The 18,242-nt window shown below is 55.7% G+C and overlaps 1 protein-coding gene across 2 annotated transcripts; it reads right to left on the bottom strand.

The window, feature by feature from the left end:
• Positions 1-7,543: 7,543 nt before the first annotated feature.
• On the bottom strand, positions 7,544-11,864 carry LOC105473934 (UDP-GlcNAc:betaGal beta-1,3-N-acetylglucosaminyltransferase 7). 2 transcript variants are annotated; one of them, XM_011728153.2, is made up of 3 exons: positions 11,755-11,864; positions 8,725-9,910; positions 7,544-8,311 (listed from the first exon to the last, which is right to left on the bottom strand). In XM_011728153.2, exons 1-3 carry the CDS (start codon positions 11,763-11,765, stop codon positions 8,105-8,107), a joined length of 1,404 nt encoding a protein of 467 aa, XP_011726455.2. In that variant the 5' UTR covers positions 11,766-11,864; the 3' UTR covers positions 7,544-8,104. The 2 variants fall into 2 exon arrangements, with proteins under 2 accessions (XP_011726455.2, XP_011726456.1); XM_011728154.2 differs by having other exon boundaries at positions 8,170-9,910.
• Between the last annotated feature and the right edge of the window lie 6,378 nt (positions 11,865-18,242).

The raw sequence follows: 18,242 nt of genomic DNA, 5'->3' as shown, positions 1-18,242 counted from the left end.
GTGCAGACTCACGTCTGCATGAGAAGGCAGTGGGTGAGGCCCAGCCATGGAGGGAATCACCCAGGAGACAAACCCCATGGGTATTATCACCCAGGATAATTTGAGAAGAGAAGGCTGGATCTGCCCCTGACAGGGAGACCACTGATCAATAGTGAAGCAGGGTATTTCCTCGACCCCTTCTCAGGACTTGTGACAGGGGTGCCTCATTTACTCAGCCCACTGCTCTCAACTCCTCGTGGGAGGGAGCACAGGAGCAAACGAGGCGAGAACTGGAGTGCCCGAGTGCTGGAACTGGCCAGCTGTTTCAGTGCGGGCGGGATCAGACTCCACTCTTTCAGATCCACCGCATTCCACCCCTCATGAAAGGGAGCACGCAGGTGAGCAGGTGCAGGAGCTGGAGCGAGCGCTTTTGGGCACCGGCAGCAGTGAACTTCGTTCGGGCCCCACGACAGTGTCCAGGCAGGGTGCCTGCGGCTCCTGGGGCCCCAGAGGTCACGTTAGAGTGCTCTTGTAGCTCTGCTGTCCATGGACTTAACAACTTTAAATACATTCATTATTGTAAAAAAATAATAATAATAAAAACAAGTGAGTTAATGTTTCAACTCAACATTGCAGGAAAATAACTTTATTTTTATTTATTTATTTTTTTGAAAAAGGGTCTCACTCTGTCACTCAGGCTGGAGTGTGGTGGCGCCATCTTGGCTCACTGCAACCTCTGCCTTCCAGGCTCAAGCGATCCTCCCACCTCAGCCTCCCAAATAGCTGGGACTATAGGCGTGCCCTCCAGGCCCAGATGATCCTTGTATTTTTGGTAGAGATGGGGTTTTTCCATGTTGCCCAGGTTTCATACGTTTCAATAAGATTTAAAATCTACTCATGGCAGGGTGTGGTATCAGGTGCCTGTAGTCCTAGCTCCTCAGGAGGCTAAGGCAAGAGGATCACTTGAGCCCAGGAGGTCAAGGCTGCAGTGTGCTATGATCACTCCACTGCCCTCCAGCCTGGTTGACAGAGCAGAACTCTGTCTGTAAAAAAAAGATTAATTTTAAAAATAAAAAATTAAAAATCTATTCATATATGAATAATTCTTATACTTTCACACTTTAAACTGCATTTAATTAACTTGTTAATTACATTTGTCTTTCATTGAATTTGGCATAGGTTTAGCTCTTTTAATGCTTTTTAAAAAATAATTGACTTGGATTTATTTATCTACTGCTTTCAAATTCATTAAATTTGACTCACATCTCTCTTATGTCTTCATTATTTCCTTTTTCTGGTTTTGTTTTAGTCTGTTTTAAAGTTCTTTTCTGGCCTGGGTGTGGTGGCTCACGCCTGTAATCCCAGCACTTTGGGAGGCCGAGGAGGGCAGATTACCTGAGGTCAGGAGTTTGAGACCAGCCTGGCCAACATGGCGAAACCCCGTCTCTACTAAAAATACAAAAATTAGCTGGGTGTGGTGGCAGGTGCCTGTAATCCCAGCTACTCAGGAGGCTGAGACAGGAGAATCACTTGAACCCAGGAGGTAGAGGACGTTGCAGTGACCCAAGATCATACCACTGCACTCCAGCCTGCACGACAGAGCAAGACTCCATCTCAAAAAAAAAAATAAATAAATAAAGTTATTTTCTGGCCCAGTATGCTGGCTCGTGCCTGTAGTCTCAGAACTTTGGGAGGCTGAGGTGGATGGATGAATTGAGCCCAGGAGATTGAGACCAGCCTGGGCAACATCAAGAAACCCTATCTCTACCGAAAATACAAAAATTAGCTGCGCCTGGAGGGCATGCCTATAGTCCCAGCTACTTGGGAGGCTGAGGTGGGAGGATCGCTTGAACCTGGAAGGCAGAGGTTGCAGTGAGCCAAGATGGCACCACCGCACTCCAGCCTGGGTGAAGAGTGAGACGCTGTTTCAAAAAAGTAAATAAAAATAAAGTTATTTTCCTGCAATGTTGAGTTGAAACATTAGTTCACTTGTTTTTATTTTATTTTTTACAATAATAAATGCATTTAAAGTTGTTAAGTTGGGCAATGTTCAGCAGCTACAGCCTTAAGCCCAAGGCCTGACATGTAACACCCCTTGAAGTCAAAATGATGTAAACTGACATTAAAATTATGTGGTGTTCCCGATTTCAAAACAATGAACCATGATAGTTTTTACTTTCTCTTTGACTCAACAGTTATTTAAGAAACAGGCTAGGATTTTTGTCATTGTTCTTGTTTGGTTTACTTTTGTGGGTATTTTATGATTTATCGTATATTGTGGACATAGCGTTTGGCCTGTTTAATTTCTGCCTTGGGGATACTTGATGTTGTCTTTCCTTCGAATACACATACATGGTAAAGGTTTCATATGTGAAAAGAAGATACAAGCTGTGTGTGGTACAGAATTTGACACAGATCTTTGATTCAAACTACTCATGGTATTGTTTGGGTCTTTGATGTCTTTGATTTATTTTTATTTTTTGAGATGGAGTCTTGCTCTGTTGTCCAGGCCACGCCTGAGTGCAGTGGTGGAATCTCGGCTCACTGCAACCTCTGCCTCCTGAGTTCAAGAGATTCTTCTGCCTTAGCTTCCCAAGTAGCTGGGATTACAGGTGCACGCCACCACACCCGGATAACTTTTGTATTTTCAGTAGAGATGGGGTTTCACCATGTTGGTCAGGTTTGTCTTGAACTCCTGGCCTTAAGTGATCCACCCACCTTGGCTTCCCAAAGTGCTGGGATTATAGGCGTGAGCCACCTGCCTGGGCCGATGTCTTTGATTTTGGTAAGTTAAATCTCTTCTAGGTTGTTAAATAGTATGTTAAAGACCACTGCATTTGTGTTTCTGGCAATATCTCTTTGTACTGCCAACATTTTTCTTTTTTTCTGAGTGTTTAGGTTTTTTCTTTTTTTTTTTTTTGAGACAGAGTCTCCTGAGGCAGGAGAATGGCGTAAACCCGGGAGGCGGAGTTTGCAGTGAGCCGAGATCCGGCCACTGCGCTCCAGCCTGGGCGACAGAGCGAGACTCTGTCTCACAAAAAAAAAAAAAAAAAAAAAAAAAAAGGCTCATGGAGGAAAGTCTTCCTTACACAGATGAGCCAGAGAAAGGAACGATCAGCCCCTGGAATCTCAGTGCCAGCAAGCAATTCCTGTTAACAGCTTGGTGTGGCGCTTTCCAGCATAAATCCGCATAAAAAGGATGCCTTGGGGTACAAGTAATGGAGTTCCAAATTTCACACAACCCCATCCACCTCAGCGTTACTATGCCCCCGGCGGTCAGTTGGGGGCGCTCCCTCCCCTCTCCTGGGATTGCCAGGGCCGGGACTCACCCAGCCCTCCAGCCCGGCCAGCCCCTTGCTCCCCGCGGGGTCCCGTCCCGACCCGCGGCCCTGCAGCCGGCACTGGGGGGTGTCTAGGCCGCCTTGTACCCCACGCCTCGCCCAGCCCCGCCGGCTAGTCCCGAGAGGAGATGCCCTCGCTCGGGTCGCGCACCGGGTGGCGCCGAGATCCCCACCTCCTCCGCAGGCCCCCGGGATCCAGCGGATGCCACCCCCACCACACACACAGGGCTCACCCCACCCTCGACGGCCGAACGCGTCGTCCCCTGCACAGCTCAGGCGGGTTCCGCGAGGGGCTCTGGGTCGCACAGCGCCCCGGGACGCCCGCGCCTACCCGGCAGCTCCTGGCTGCCCGGCGACGAGGAGCCGCGGGGGGCAGTCGGAGCCCGAGGGGGTAAGCTTCGCCAGGGGTGAAGGCAGGGATTCCGTGCATTCCTGTGGGATTCGGTCGCACCGAGGAAAAACAAAGCCAAGGTGATTGGTGATAGGTCACAGGCTGCACGGCAAGGTCAGTCAATCCCAGCCCGGGCCGGTAGTTCCCAACCCGGGTGCTCGCCAGAGTTACCTGGGAGCGATTAAAAAAGTGCCTGGGCTCGCGCCCCACCCACTCACTCGTTCGGATTCATTCTGTCTGGTTGCGATCTGGACTAGATATTTTCTCAAATCCCCGGGGGGCAAAAGCCTCTAAAAGGATTGAGCTCTAAGCTTTGGCTCACTTTGGAAGGGTCTATAGCGAGTATACAATGTATTCCAAGATTCAAGTTTTGTTTTAGAAATACAAGCAAAAATTGCATTCTGTTCGATAACGTATCTGTGTTCATTTTCACGTAAAGGCAATTGGTAAAAGGCAATTTTCAGAAAAAGATAAATTCATGACCCTTGTTCAGAAATAAAAAATGAGCATGTGTTAAAGATTTATTTTACTCATAAGAAGGGCAAGGCAGATGTTATAACTGGTTCAAAGGAGACATCAAAAAGCACAAATTTATATGGAGTGAAGGAATTGAATTGCAAACAGAGGCAAACTGGTTTTTCCACCATGGGGGTGTGGGGGGGTGTGTGTGGAAGAGAAGTCAATGGAAACTTCACCTGACAAGACAGTTTGCAAAGCCCTCCGTACCTGCAACTTAAAAAGAGGTGCAAAATAGCTCAAAGACCGTGAATGGGGCTGGAAGCAGACAGGTCCGGCTGTGCTTTAGATAATGTATAGTGTTTCATCGGAACAAAAAAGTTTTTCTTCACAATAGCTTAAATAACTATCTGGAAACATTTATTTCTTACAGCCCTAATAACTCTGGGCTCCCCCAAACACCACAAATTCAATCGCTCATTGGACATAACATTTTCCTCCTTTTAGACAGAAACAACAAACAGATTTATGACTAAGTTACTACTAAGTAAAAAGGAGGGGAGGCTGGAGGCTCTTGGGAGACAGTAGGGTATGGGGGTTAGGTGTGCAGGGCACAGAGTTCAAATTGTGCCTGTCACACAATAGCCGTGGGATCCTTCTCTTAGGGCCCTCCATTTTACTGGTTTACATGGTGTATAACAGGATTCCAGAAGCTTCCCCCTGCTCCTTCTCAGTTTAGGTGCACAGAATAAGTCACCTAGGAACAGGCTTTCTTTGTTAAGAGTAGGATTCTTTGAGTGGTCTCCTTTAGTTATGTAAATGTAGCTGAGTAGGCACCCATTACCCTGGGGGAAGAGTGGAACTGGACTTTTTGAGGCCTGACAAAAGCTGCCCCTTTTCAAGGCCCCTTGGAATGCAGAGCCGGTTGCAGGGGAGGAGGGAACCACTTTGCAAAGCCAGGGCCTTTGAGGAGGAAAGAGTTAAGGGACTAACTTAACTAAAATCTACGGTCTAAAAAGTTGCTTCACCAGCCCAGAGAGAACCTGAGTGAGTCTGTGGGATTCCCCCACAGACTGTGTAGCTGACTGGGAGCCACAGGACCCAGCACCCCGGCATGCTGCTGCTCTTTGGGGAAAGGTCGTTGAGCTTGTGAGGGTGATTGAGAGAAGGGTAACTTTGTTTTGGAAGCATAGGCCCCACCACAGCCTGTGCAGTGAAGGTAGCCAAGCCTCAGAAGCCACAGGACTGTGCAGGCCCGCTGTTCCACAGCGCCACTGTGTGGAGAGAGAGGGAACAACTGGAGATGATTGCTCAGACTTTCCACAGAACCCTCTTTGGAGGAGGGAAACCCACGAGGTTCTTGGACAATTTGAGAGTGGGTTCCAAGAGGGTGATATTGGATTTTTCTGCCAATAATGATCCATGAGGGATTTGAGCAATCAATGAGAAAAATTAAAAAGTAACTGTATTTGTACCCTGAGTTAAAATCATATTGACTACACGTTAACTGTTTACCAGGGTGCCAGGCATATGAAATGTGCTCCATAAAATGTCAGTTGTTATTACCAGGAAACAAGACTAAATGCCTGATTTACAATGGGCCAGAGTGAGCCAGAGGGAGGGGCGGAGGTGCCTCAAAACTGCCCTCTGCTCCCTCAGGCTGCCATGAACCCCTGCTCCTTGTCCCTCTGTGCTCAGGATAAAGTTAAAGTACTCCTGAACCTAGAAGACCTGAGAACCTGTCCTGCCTGCCTCCCAGCCTCCCACCCCTTCTCTCACCGCAGGTCCAGCCCCAAGAGGAGCTCCTTTCTGCTGCAGAATGCATCCACTCTGCTCCCAGCAGCCCTTGGTATACATGGTTCCCTCTGCCTGATCCTTCAAGGGCAGCTGAACCCATAACCGCCTCTGGGCCTCCACCTGGGCCTGGATCCTGTGACTCGTCCATCTCCGTTTTCTGGGTGTCCCTGGGCTGCCCTCTCCCATGCTGAACTGTGAGCCCCAATCCCTTCTCTACAGCCCAGAGCAGGACCTGGCTTCTGAGGGTGAGGAGGGACAAACAGGGCTGGCATCACAGTCGCAGGCCTCCCTCAGAAGCTTCTAGCACTTGGTTTAATGCTCAATGCTCTGCTGTGGCAATCTTAAATTCTTTTTTTTTTTTTTTTTTTTTGAGACAGTGTCTCGCTCTGTCACCCAGGCTGGAGTGCAGTGATGCGATCACAGCTCACTGTAGCTTTGACCTCCTGAGCTCAAGGGATCCTCCCACCTCAGTTTCCCAAGGCAATATCTGGCAACTTTGGCCCCAGACAGGTGTATGCCATGACTCTGAGGTCATTTTAAATTTTTTTGTACAAAAAAATTAGCCAGGCATGGTGGCGGGTGCCTGTAGTCCCAGCTACTCGGGAGGCTGAGGCAGGAGAATGGTGTGAACCTGGGAGGTGGAGTTTGTAGTGAGCTGAGATCACACCACTGCACTCCATCCTGGGCGACAGAGTGAGACTCCATCTCAAAAATAATAATAACAATAATAATTTTTTTCATAGAGGCAGGGGTCTCACTATGCTGCCCAGGCTGGTCCCAAATTCCTGGGCTCAAGCCATCCTCCCACCTCAGCCTCCCAAAGTGTTGCGATTACAGACATGAGCCTGGCCTTTAAAATTCTTAATACCTTTTTAGAACCAGGGTCCTGTCATTTCATTTTGCACTGGGCTCTGCAAATTATGCAGCCAGCTGCCCAAGAGGGAACTGTGGGAAGACCTGGGCTGAGGGAGAAACAGCAGCAGCACTGTCCCCTTTTCCTTCCTGGGTATCTGAGCGCCCTGGGATTCCCCTGAGCTGGGTACAGGCAGGGAGCTGCTGGCTGGCTTGCTCACACTGCTGCCCGAGTGACTCTTCTCCTGGGGGCAGCTCCCTCCCCACCCTGGAGGTCAGCAGCTTGGGCCAAGGTCCCTGGCACACAGCCACAGGCTATTTCAGTGCTTTCAGGTTGACTGGAAGGGACATCAGGGAGCCCACCGGCCTCTGTATGGCCAACCTAATCCCACCCACTGAAATATTAGCTTCGGGGCCAACTCTGGCCTCACCCTCGGCAGGGACAGGAAGGTCTTGGCCCACGCTTTGGCCACAGCTCAGCTGTCCACCAGGGCACAGTCAAGGGCCGGGTGCATTGCTAGCTCCCAGGTTTTTCTGTTGCTGTACTCCCATGCCCACTTTAATCCTAGCACTCAGCCCCATCTAAATCCCTTCTAGAAGTCCTTGTGCACCCACCAGCCAAGAACAAGGAACAAGCTGTGTCTTCAGAAATCTCTGGTAACCTTGGCCTCAGACAGGCTCTCTGATGGAGCTGGGAACAGGAAGTTTCACACCAAAAACAAAAAAAAAAACAAAAAAAAAAAGGTCCCATTTTATTGAGAAAATAGTGTCAATCCCTCCATCTTTCCTAGGTGACCCCTGCTGAGGTAGGAGGTGGCAACTTTCTGCACCCACCCCCACGGCTGATCCATCCCTTCACCGGGCAGATGCTGGTCTGCTAGGCCCTGGAGAAGCAGGGTGCGGTGGGGCAGGGCTCTGGAGGGGGCTGGGCTGTGAGGGGCCTGGGGGTGCTGAGGGCAGGCAGCTGGAATGAGGGAAGGGAAGGGAGGACACCACCCCCTCCTGAAGCCTGGAGCCTTCTCCCTCCAAATTCTTCATAAATAAAACTTCACAGTAATAGAGGAATGTCCACTTCCAGGGCCAAACCGGCTGCTTTCCAGCCAGGGAGCCAGGCCTGGGCTGGTGGGGGCTGCGGGAGGAACTCGCCTTGGGTGGGGGTCAGCAGCTCCGGGACTTCGGGGGGCCAGGAGCACTGCTCTTCTGCCCTGTGTCGGGGTAGGGTAGGACTGCAGCCCCAGGGAGGTTCTGAGGGGTGCTGAGGTAGTCAGAGCGGTCGCCCATCCAGACCTTACAGGACAGCCAGGAGCCGAGGCCCTGGAGCAGAGGCAGCCGTCTCCAGGCAGGCCTGGGGCTGTGGAGAGCCTGCTGGGCTCTCTCTCCCAGGAGACCAGGGTGTGGACTGCTGGGTGCCTGTGAGCCTGCGCAGGGTTGAGTTTCTCCTGCCAGGGCCACCTGGCCTCTGGGGAGACTGAGGCATTTCACAGAAGACTCTTCCCTGTGAAAACAAGGGGCGGTCACAGACCCATCAGGTCAGGCCTAGCCCAGGTACCTGAGCACAGGGTTGCTCCAGAGGTCACCAGGACCTCCCACTCCACGTCTGAGGGGGCCAGCAATGGACCCAGGTCAGGAGGGCTGCCAGGGCCTGGCGCCTTGCTCCTCAGAGAGGGCCTCCGGACTGGGCAACTCCAACTGTTCCTGGGCCTCAGTTTCCTAGAATTATCCATACAGGGAGGTCACTTTCTGGCTACCTGCACCCCACCACACCCAGTGGCACGTAGGCCTCAACCCTCCACCTCCCCTTGGGTACCAAGGGCTAGGCCTGGGCACTGCGGCTCCAGCCCCAATACCATGGGGACTCAGGAGCACGTGCCCTGGCCTGTCCCAGTGGCCCGGCTGGGGTCAGAGCACCTGGAGCTTGCGGGAGCAGGTGAGATTGCTGTGCACCAGCCCCCACATGGCCAGCAGCTCAGGGGGCAGCAGCTTGTGCACCACGAGCATGGCGCGGAAAAAGCACGGCTCCTTGTTCATGCGGCTGTTGCGGTTGCGGGAGATGCCAAAAGTCTTGAAGCCCTCGTGGGCCATGGGCCGCACGCCCAGCACCTCCAGGCACATGCCCAGAAAGACATCGTCGATCGGGTAGAGCTCCAGGGTGTCGCAGGCATGGTGCAGGCGCCGGGCCAGGCTGCCGGCCATGAGGAAGCCACCACCACCTGCGTACGGGGGATAGCTGGCCTTGCTGTACAGGGCTCCGGGGATGTAGTATTTATTGTCTTTCCTGCGGATGGGCCGAGCGTGCTGCAGGACGTCGCCCACGAACAGGTTTTCCTGTGGCTGCCGGTCAGCCAGAAATTCTAGCAAGTTGGTGGGGTTGACGAAGACATCATCATCGCCTTTGAAAATGAAGGGGACGTGGGGGCAGTAGATGTCCAGCCACTTGAGGAAGTGGATCTCCTTGAGGGTTAGGTTGAAGAAGGTGTCGAGAAAGTCCCACTGCAGGATGTCGCCGTAGAGGCGGTCTTCATAGGCCAGCAGCTGCTGGTAGTGCGTGCGCTCCTCCTGCTTGGAGGCCGTGCCCAGAAGGAAGAGGGTGCGCACGGCGCCTCGGCCCCTACCAGCCGACTCCCGCTCGCGGCCCCAGGTCTGGCGGATGGCCTCGCGGCGGTCATGCTGCGTGATGACCGACTTGACAACCACCAGCAGGTAGACATCGCCCCGGCACTTCTCTGGGTGGTTCAGCAGCATGGGGAAGTAGCGGCAGTGGCGGTAGAAGAGAAACTGCCGGAACTGCGGCTCCAGGCCCTTGAACCAGGGCTGGCGGGTCAAGTTGATATTGGCTGAGCAGTTAGTGGTGGTCACGTCCCAAGCCTGGGGCCCCTGAGAGGCCATGGGTGTAGGCGCAGCCACATCTTGCAGGTTCTTCCAGAAGTTGTTGGGGTTCACCAGCTGTCCATTTGGTTTCTGGGCCTTCTGTGGCTCCAGGGTGGGTGGCAGAGGCTCCTGCAGAAACTGACGAGGGGTGAGACTGCGCTGGAACACTGTCAGGGCCACGAGCAGGCCCAGGGCCAGGCACAGACTCCGGTAGACGGTTTTCTTCCTGTGGGGGAGAGTGGACAGTACAGAGGAGAGAGAAAAGATGAGCCCAGGACTTTCCTGGCGCCCCCCTTGGAAAGCTGGGTGGTCCCAGATGGGCAAGTGGACCTGGGCACAGGCTCAGTCCCGGAGCCCCTAAGTGGTCAGGGGAGGGTCCCGCTTCCTCTCCCACCGTGCCCTCTCTCTCGCCCACCCTGCCCTCTCCTCAAGGAGCACTGAGTAGTTTACAACCTCTCTGGGCCACAATTTCTTCTTCCCCCAAATGGGGCTAAAACACAGGATTGGAGTGCTGTATAAAGCACCAGGAAGTGGGTGTGCGGTTGGGGGAATGCTGTCACCTTATCAGGAAGGTGGAAACCTCTGCCCTGTTCCCCACCCCTGGAACCCCAATGCCTTTCATTTCCCTGTGCAACCTCCACAGCAGTAGGTATCGGTATCATTAGATGACTCACAGCCAGAGTCATTGAGAGGGCACCCTCTGACCCTCTGTGCCGCCTGGGCGCTCCATCACATGTGGGGCACACTGGAGAGCAGCTTGAACTTAGGACCTGAGGAAGACTGGCCCTCCTCCCCCTTCTCCAGTCTGTCTCAGGCAACAAAGAGCAGCCCTCATGGTTGATGGAGGCCCAAGGATGCAGTGAGCACCTCTAGCATGGCACTGCCTCACCCCTACCTTAACATCCCCAGCTCATAACACCCCATTAGAAGACATGAGGCTCCAGCTCTACTCCCTGGGAGGGGACACATTTGCAGCCCCAGCCCTTGAGGGACCCTCCTTGCCCAGAGACCCCCGTCACACCCATTTCAGAAGGAGAAATTAGAGTTCTCTGCCAGGAGTGCTGGTCGTCCCAAGCCCTGGGGCCTGAGCCCCTGTCCTGAAGGACCTCCTCTCTTCATCTCACCCTCCAGGGGCTGCCAGGACACCTGCCCGACCCTCCCCAGTGGAGACCTGGGGGCTCAGAGCTCTGGGGATGCAGAGTGGCCTTCCAGGGTCAGCCTAGCAGAGAGATGGCACTGACCTCCAAGGGGGAAGAGCAGGGTGGCAGGAGAGACAGGGAGCCCGTGGAGACGCCTGGGATGCCCTGAGGGCTGGCCTGGTTGCAAGTCCAGGCCCCAGGGTGAATGCAGGCTGAGCCCCATAGAGCGACATTTTCTCCATAGGGTCCCCAGGTTGCCAGGGCACGTAGTTGGAGGAAGACAGGGGCACCTTAGGTGCGGGCTGGGGGTGTGACCCAAGGTTTAGCTCTCCCGGGAGGGGAAAGGAGGGCTCCGGATCCGGCCCTGCCAGCCCTAGGGGTTCCAGGGAAGCCGCCCACCGAGGCTGGGACGGGGGAGGTCGGGGGGTGCACCGGGAGGGCAGCGAGGCCCTGGGCTGCGGGCGCTCCACCTGCCGGGTCCGCTCCATTCGTAGGGAAAGCACGAGAGAGGCGGAGAGGGGCCGGGCGGGCGGCGGCCGGAGGTCCCGCGGAAGGAAGCCCCGAGAGGAGGAGAGTGGCTCGGGCGCAGGGGGCCCTCGGGGGTCTGGAAGGGCGAGGGGACCCGGCTGCCGGCAAGACCTGGGGTCACCGCCGGGGTCCTGGAGCGGTGTCCGGGGCCGCGGGGCCGGGAAGCTGAGCGCGGCGCCCCGAGAACGCCCGCCACCCCCCACGAATCCAGGGCCGCGCACCGCGAACATCGCCGCCCCGCCGCGCCCGCCCGTCCGTCACCGGGAAACTGAGGCCGGCGCGGCGCGCGCGCGGGAGCATCTCCCATCCCGGGAGTCCCGGCGCCCGTCTGTGGCCGCAGAGGAGGGAGAGTCCCGGGCCCGCACCCCCGCCCAGGCCCCCGACGGTCCCCCGCCCCACTCACCACAGCGACATGGCGGCCCGGGCCGGAGCGGCGGAGGGGCGAGCAGCTCGCAGCTCTGGGCGCCGCGGCTCGGGCCGGCGGGACGGCGGGCGGGCGGGGACGGAGGCCGGGCCGCGCCCCCGCCGCGACTTTCCTCTTCCCGGCCGCGGGAGGAGGGGCCGGCAGGGGCGGTGGCCCAGGTGCCTTAACCCCTTCGGCACCCCGGGCCCGCCCCGCCGCCGCCTGGCGGGGACCACCTCATTTCTCCGAGACGGCCCCTAGGCTCCCCAAACGCGCCTAGCAGACAGTGTACGGCCGAGGTGGGGCTTCGTAGCCCGCGGGGGTCACCTCCAATCCCGGGGACGCCTGTTCCTGGCGGAGCCTCCTGGGGTGGGGGTGGGGGTCGCCGGCGCCTCTTGGACTTGTGCGAAACCTGAACACCCGGTCCCCTCCAAGACCCTGGGGCACCCCAAGGGCCGGCCATTTCCCTCTGGCCCCATTCGGACTTGTCTTTGGGGCCAGAGGCAGACAGGGGGCCCTTTTCTCCTTCTGCTACCTTCTGCCCCTGCACCTTTCCCCTGCCCAGGCAGACCCCTTTCCCAGCTGTTGGGCTACCTCGGGCCAGGAGCAAAGCCAGCCACTAGGGGAAGAGGCCGTATGAGGCTGGGCTCCATGTCAGGACTCGCCCAGGCTGTGGCTCTGGAAGCCTTCTTTGTGCCCCCACCGTGTCCCCCTCTCCACCTCTGGGGTTCCTCCGACCTCTGAGGACTCCCTACCACCAGGGACGGCCTGTTGGCCCAGCCCTATCTCCTTTCTTTTTTCACCTATCACTCAAAACCCTTTTTGTCCTCAAGCCTTTATTAGTCTGCTTGTGCACACCAGGCCTAGCTGCTGTGGGGAGTGGGCCGACAGAGAACACGGAGGGGGCTTGGTCCAGCCAGGTGACTTCCGGAATCCTCCAGCAGGGAGAGCCATCGCTGGTCCTGCTGTTGCTCAGGTTGTTCTGGTATTGTTCCGGGTTGAGGTTTCGGTGCTTAGCATCCAACAGGACCTCCAAAATGCCCATAGAATTGAAACGGAAGCACGCTGTTGTCCAATCATAATAGCTAACGTCCACTGAGCAGCTACAATATGCCAAACCTGGTTCTCCGCCCATGAACGACTGGTTCACTTAATCCTAGAGGCATGCACTATTATTCCCACCTTACAGGGGAAGAAATGGGGGTGCAGAGGGGAACTCCCAGCCAGCTCAGTGAACAGCTAGTGCAGAGTTAGTAAGCACATCCAGGAGGCCTGCATGGCCTGAAGGCTGGCTCTGAACCCTTCCTGCCTGGTCTGAAGGCTGGCTCTGAGCCCTTCCTCAACCTTTTTTCCCAGGGACAGCAGTGACAAGGAGGTACTTTCCTGCCCAGCACATAGGGAGGCTAGGAGTCCCCAGCTGGATCCTAAGCCCTCGAGGCCAGGGTGAGGAGCCCCTTCTGCCCTGTCCTTAAGGTTCAAGGGCCCTTGGAGGGGGAGGAGAAACTTAAGGTACCATAGAATGTTCTGGAATGTTGTAACTGCCAATTAGGGAATGTGAAGGGCCTTTCAGACAGAATTCCAGAGGAGTACCTTGGGGCTGATGCCCTTTGTAATGGCCCTCCAAAAGTTCGAGAGCAGGAGAGGGGCTGACCTGCAGCCCAAAGCCCCTGTTGGCCTGGCTGCCTGCCACTGAGGGCCACCCACAATTCCTACAGCTCCACGGCTCCCTTCATCCCAGTGTCGCCTTGGCTACCTGTTCCCACAGGGCACCAAGCATTTTGCTCCGCTGCCCAGGCTTCCGGGTTCACCACTTCACCCTGCAAGTGTGGCCCTGGTTTCCCTGGCTCCACACAGGTGCCCTCCTGAGAGCTGCCTGCCTGGTTTCAGCACTGACCTCTCACCTGGTGCTGTGGGGTCTCCTCCTCCTGCTGAGGGGTGGACACAGCTGTCCCTGGGAAGGGGTTTTGAGCCCATGTTTGGGGATGGCAGGCATGGGGGTTGGGTCAGAGTCTTGCACTTCCTGGCTGTCACTAGGGGCAGGTGGCTTTTCCCCTTGAGACCTCAATTTCCTGCCAGCTCAGGGCCTTGTGAGATGACGCCAATGAAGCACAGACATAGGCGTCCTCTACGTAAAGAGCTTGGTGGAAGGCCGGCTACTGTTAGTGTTATCATTGATGTCCAGCCTACTCCACAAGGCCCCAGCAGCACAAGGACCCGAGGAGGTGGGAGCAGAGGGAGCTGCCCAAGGTCAGCGGAGTGTTTGCCAGAGGAATCTGGTCAGTTGAGACAAGCAGTTTGTCATCATGGAATCATTTGATCTGTGCCTAGGTTGAATTCAGAGAGGGGAAATGAATGACAATTAGATGCGAGTCTCTGATGGTGGGGTGGGAGTGGGGAGTGTGGAGCCGGGCCAGGCTCGGGTCAGCCTCCCCTGTTACTCCAATGTGCTCCCCTGTGGGGCAGCTGAGTCAGTCCCTATGGCAAGCACAGTGGTCCCCCCACCGCCAATCTAGCCAGTTCCACCTGCCCCAGCCAGAGGGCAGAGCCCCAGCAGATTCCTGTGGATTTACGCGAGGCCCCAAGGAAGGCAGGCCTGTCTGCAATGGGATCTGCCTTCCTGCTGTCCCCGACCCTGGCTGAAGGCAGAGTCCAGAGGTAGAGGGAAGTTCCAGAGCAGCAGATCCCAGGAGAAGAGGGTGGGCGAAGAAGAGCTGGCTGCATAGGCTGCAGGAGTCCCAAGCCAAGGTGGAGGTGTGTTCTGTGTCCTTGTCACAAGGCCACTCCGTGCACCTCAGGTTGCTCCCTTGGAGGGGGAAGCTCGTGAGCCGGGACGTTGGAGGACCCCAAGAAATGCCCTCTTCCCCAGTACATCTTTTGGCCCCTTAGCCCATCCCCACCTCCACTTCCACTTTCTTTTATATCCCACCCCTTCAACCTTCCAGAATAGGTTGGAATCCGACCCTGCTGGTGACCCCAGCACAGGCCTTTGCCCAGAGGTGAGGGCTGCAGAGACCTAAGGGTGGGAGTATCTGACTGGCCAGAAAACACACTGGGTCAGTGGCTTGACTGGACAAGGTGGGGGCCAACTTGGGTCAGAGGGACCCCCGAAGCAGAAGGTGAGGTGTCTTGCGTGCCTTGCAGAGGGGTGGCCATCGTGGGGCAAGAGCACGGAGCCCAGCAGGGGCCACGGTCAGGCAGCTGTGCTGGCTGTAATCGCCTCAGCGCTGCTGTGATTTTGTGGGCATGTGAGTTAATTTTAGTTGGTGTTTTTGAAAGACCTGAACAGCAGTCTACCCTCCAGGGGCAGCCACAGCCAGCACTTCAAATGTGGTTGTCTACTGTCACAGCAGAGGGTCTGTGCATTAGCACGGGAGGGTCAGAAATCATTGTTCTGTAGGAAAAAAAGTATTACTGAAGATGTGTGCCTGGGAAGAAGCACCACAAGTCCCCTCTGCTTGTGCCTGGACGAGCCCAGCCACCAGCAGGGCAGTGCCCTGGGTCTGGAACTTTCTCTGAGTGGTTCTGGGCCCCCACAGGTGATGCTCCGACTGGAGGTTAGCTAGTCATTGGTGAGCATGTCCTTGAATTCGCCCTGACAAAAGCTTTTGTGACGGGACAGAGTGGGACTTCCCGGAGCTCATGGGCAGAGGCGGGGTGTCTGTTTCTGTGCTTCGTGCTAACAGATGTTTCCAGTAGGGTAGCTGTTGGGTCTGAGAGTTGATTTCGTGTAACATGCCATCCGATGAGGAAGTGTGGGGTGAGACCTACGCTTTCTCAACTACCTCTGGTCCTTGAAGGTCACCAATATCCACTGCAGAGAACCCGACCCATCCTGCAGGCCAGTGCAGGAGGGACCTCAAGGCTGCTGAGTCAAGGGGGTCACTGCCCAGACAAGCACTGGGGGAGTGCCCCCAGGTAAACTGGTGTCCCCCAGAAATGGCTCCCGTGTGAAGCCAAGGCAGTGTCTGGATCGAGGGCAGAGGGAAGGGAAGTAGGTATGGAAAATGAAAAGGGAGAGCACATTTCTTTCGGGGACAGGTCTTCCTTTGAAGGGGTGGGAGGAGGAGGCGGCCAGGATGGAGCAAGCAGAGAGGTAGGAGGAGATGACCGTGTCTTCAAGGCGTGAGGTGGTCTGAAGTCTGGGAAGTCCCCTTGCCCAAGGGAAGACTGGGCTAGAAAGAAGCCCAGATCACAAGGCGTTCAGCTGAAACAGGAAAAAGTTTAAAGAGGCTGCATGCGGCTGGGCGCGGTGGCTCACGCCTGTAGTCCCAGCACTTTGGGAGGCCGAGGCAGGCAGATCTCTTGAGGTCAGGAGTTCGAGACCAGCCTGACCAACATGGTGAAACCCCGTTTCTACTAAAATACAAAAATTAGCTGGGCGTGGTGGCAGGTGCCTGTAATCCCAGCTACTTGGGAGGCTGAGGCAGGAGAATCACTTGAACCTGGGAGGCAGAGGTTGCAGTGAGCCGAGATTGTGCCATTGCACTCCAGCCTGGGCGGCAGAGTGAGACTCCGTCTTAAAAATAAAAATAAAAATAAAAAAGGCTGCAAGCAGGGCCCTCATAGAAGCAGCATGCCCCGAACCCTGAGGTGCCCTTCCATGGCCCAGTCCTGCCCAATAAAGCCCAGCCCACCAACCAGGAAGACACCTCGCCCTCCCCGAGGAGGTGCTTCTTACCAGTTCCAGAGCCCGCATGCAGAGATGCTGCCTAGGAGACTGTAATTCCCCAGAGATGCCCAGTGATTCTCACAGTGTAGGCAGGTTTGGGAACTACCGGCTTTGAGCCCTCCACTCTCTGCTCTCTTGGTTGGCCTTGAGCCAGGGCCAGAGGAGGGCCACTGCTTCACTGAACCTGGGCAGGAGAAGGACAGAATGGGGAAGCAGCAGTGGAGGAGATTGGAGCCAGAAAGGAATGAGTTAAGGAAGTTAAACGTTCCCACTGAAATAGGTGGCAGTTGAAGAAGCAGAAGTGGGTTTAGGAGCTTGAGAAGAGTGGAAGAGGGTGTCCACAGCCTCTGTGCAGGATCTGAGAAGGTCAGGGAGGAACGATGAGGCATGTCGAGGGCCAGGCAAAGGTGCTCCCGGGAAACCCAGCTGTGCGGTTCCGGGCAGGTATTGCCCAGGGCTCCTCTGGTTGTGACAGACAACAGCCTGACCCAAGGTGGCTCCAGCCAGAGGGATTTGTTGGCTCATATAACGGGATCCCCCTCTCCCTACACAGCCTCTCTCTCTGGACAGTTGCCCAGCCCCTGGCAGTTCCCTAAGGTCCGTGGGCTTCTTCATGAAGAGCAGGAGAAACACAGGCTCACACATGGGCTGAGGCACTTGTCACCTCATCTCAGGGACCTCAGAGAAAAGAGAGATTTTTCCCTCTCTCACCTCCATATACAGATGTCCAGGGAAGGACTGTCACTAGTCTCGCTTCAGTCATGTCCCCAACCTGGGCCAATGATCACTTTGGGGAGGCGGGGGCACCACGGTTGGCCAGGCCTGGGTTATGCATTCCCTTCTGTGTTTGCGACAAGTCCTGAGATCTGCAGCCTCATAGGAACAGCCTGGAGTGGGCAGATCCATCAAAAGAAGCTGCTGTTATCACGAAAACCCGGTTCCAGAGGCTCACTCAGCAGCCGCAGAGATGCCCGGGCCGGGTTTCCCCTCACGCCAAGCCCCTGGGACTCTCAGGTCATCCAAAACAAAGCCCTAGATGAGAGTCCCCGAAGGCCGGAGAATCAGGTGGGAGGTGCTGGGAAATGCCTCCACACATGCTCCTGATCACCCCTTCTTTCTGGGGTGGGGGGAGCCCCAGGCTGGCCAGCGGAGGGAGGACGCAGCTCCTTCTGGGGCTGAGCAGCTCTCCGGACTCCTTCCTGTGGCCAGGCACCCACTGGCTGCTCTGGGCTTTTTGGGTGTGGGACCCAGGCAAGTCAGGGTAGAGCTGGGCAGCCAGAGAAAGAAGCTGGAGTTCAAAGATGCTGAGGAACTGGAAGCCCAGCAGAGAGGGCTCAGAAGGCAAAGAAGGAGTGGAGCAGCACGCCCCAGACACAGGGCGGTGGGGCTGCACCTAGGCAACTGTCGGCAGGGGCGTTGTTGGGCACACATGGACACACACTCTCACAATCACTCACACACACGCAGAAACATGCAGGCATACGTGTGAACCCAGACACATGAACACACACACCCAGGGACATGCATGCACACACAGACACGCGTATTTGGAGAGACACAAACCACACCTATACACATAGAGGTCAGATACACAGACATGCATGTAACCCTCACACGTACACACTCACACACCTGACATCCATGCACACTTGGTAAAAAACACAGACACACCCATCCACACACACACAGCCAGAGACACGCGCACACACACACACACACACCATGCCATGGTCTTTCCAGGTGGAAGGGGCCTCCCCCAGCCAGCTTATCTGCCACCAGTGAAACTCTGCCTGGTAGACCCTTGGGAAGGGGCTCAGGA

The sequence above is a fragment of the Macaca nemestrina genome, chromosome 11 (assembly GCF_043159975.1).
Source record: "Macaca nemestrina isolate mMacNem1 chromosome 11, mMacNem.hap1, whole genome shotgun sequence".
NCBI lineage: Eukaryota > Metazoa > Chordata > Mammalia > Primates > Cercopithecidae > Macaca > Macaca nemestrina.
The sequence above is the reverse complement of the archived record's forward strand: the minus strand, read 5'-3'. Positions and strand labels throughout refer to the sequence as shown.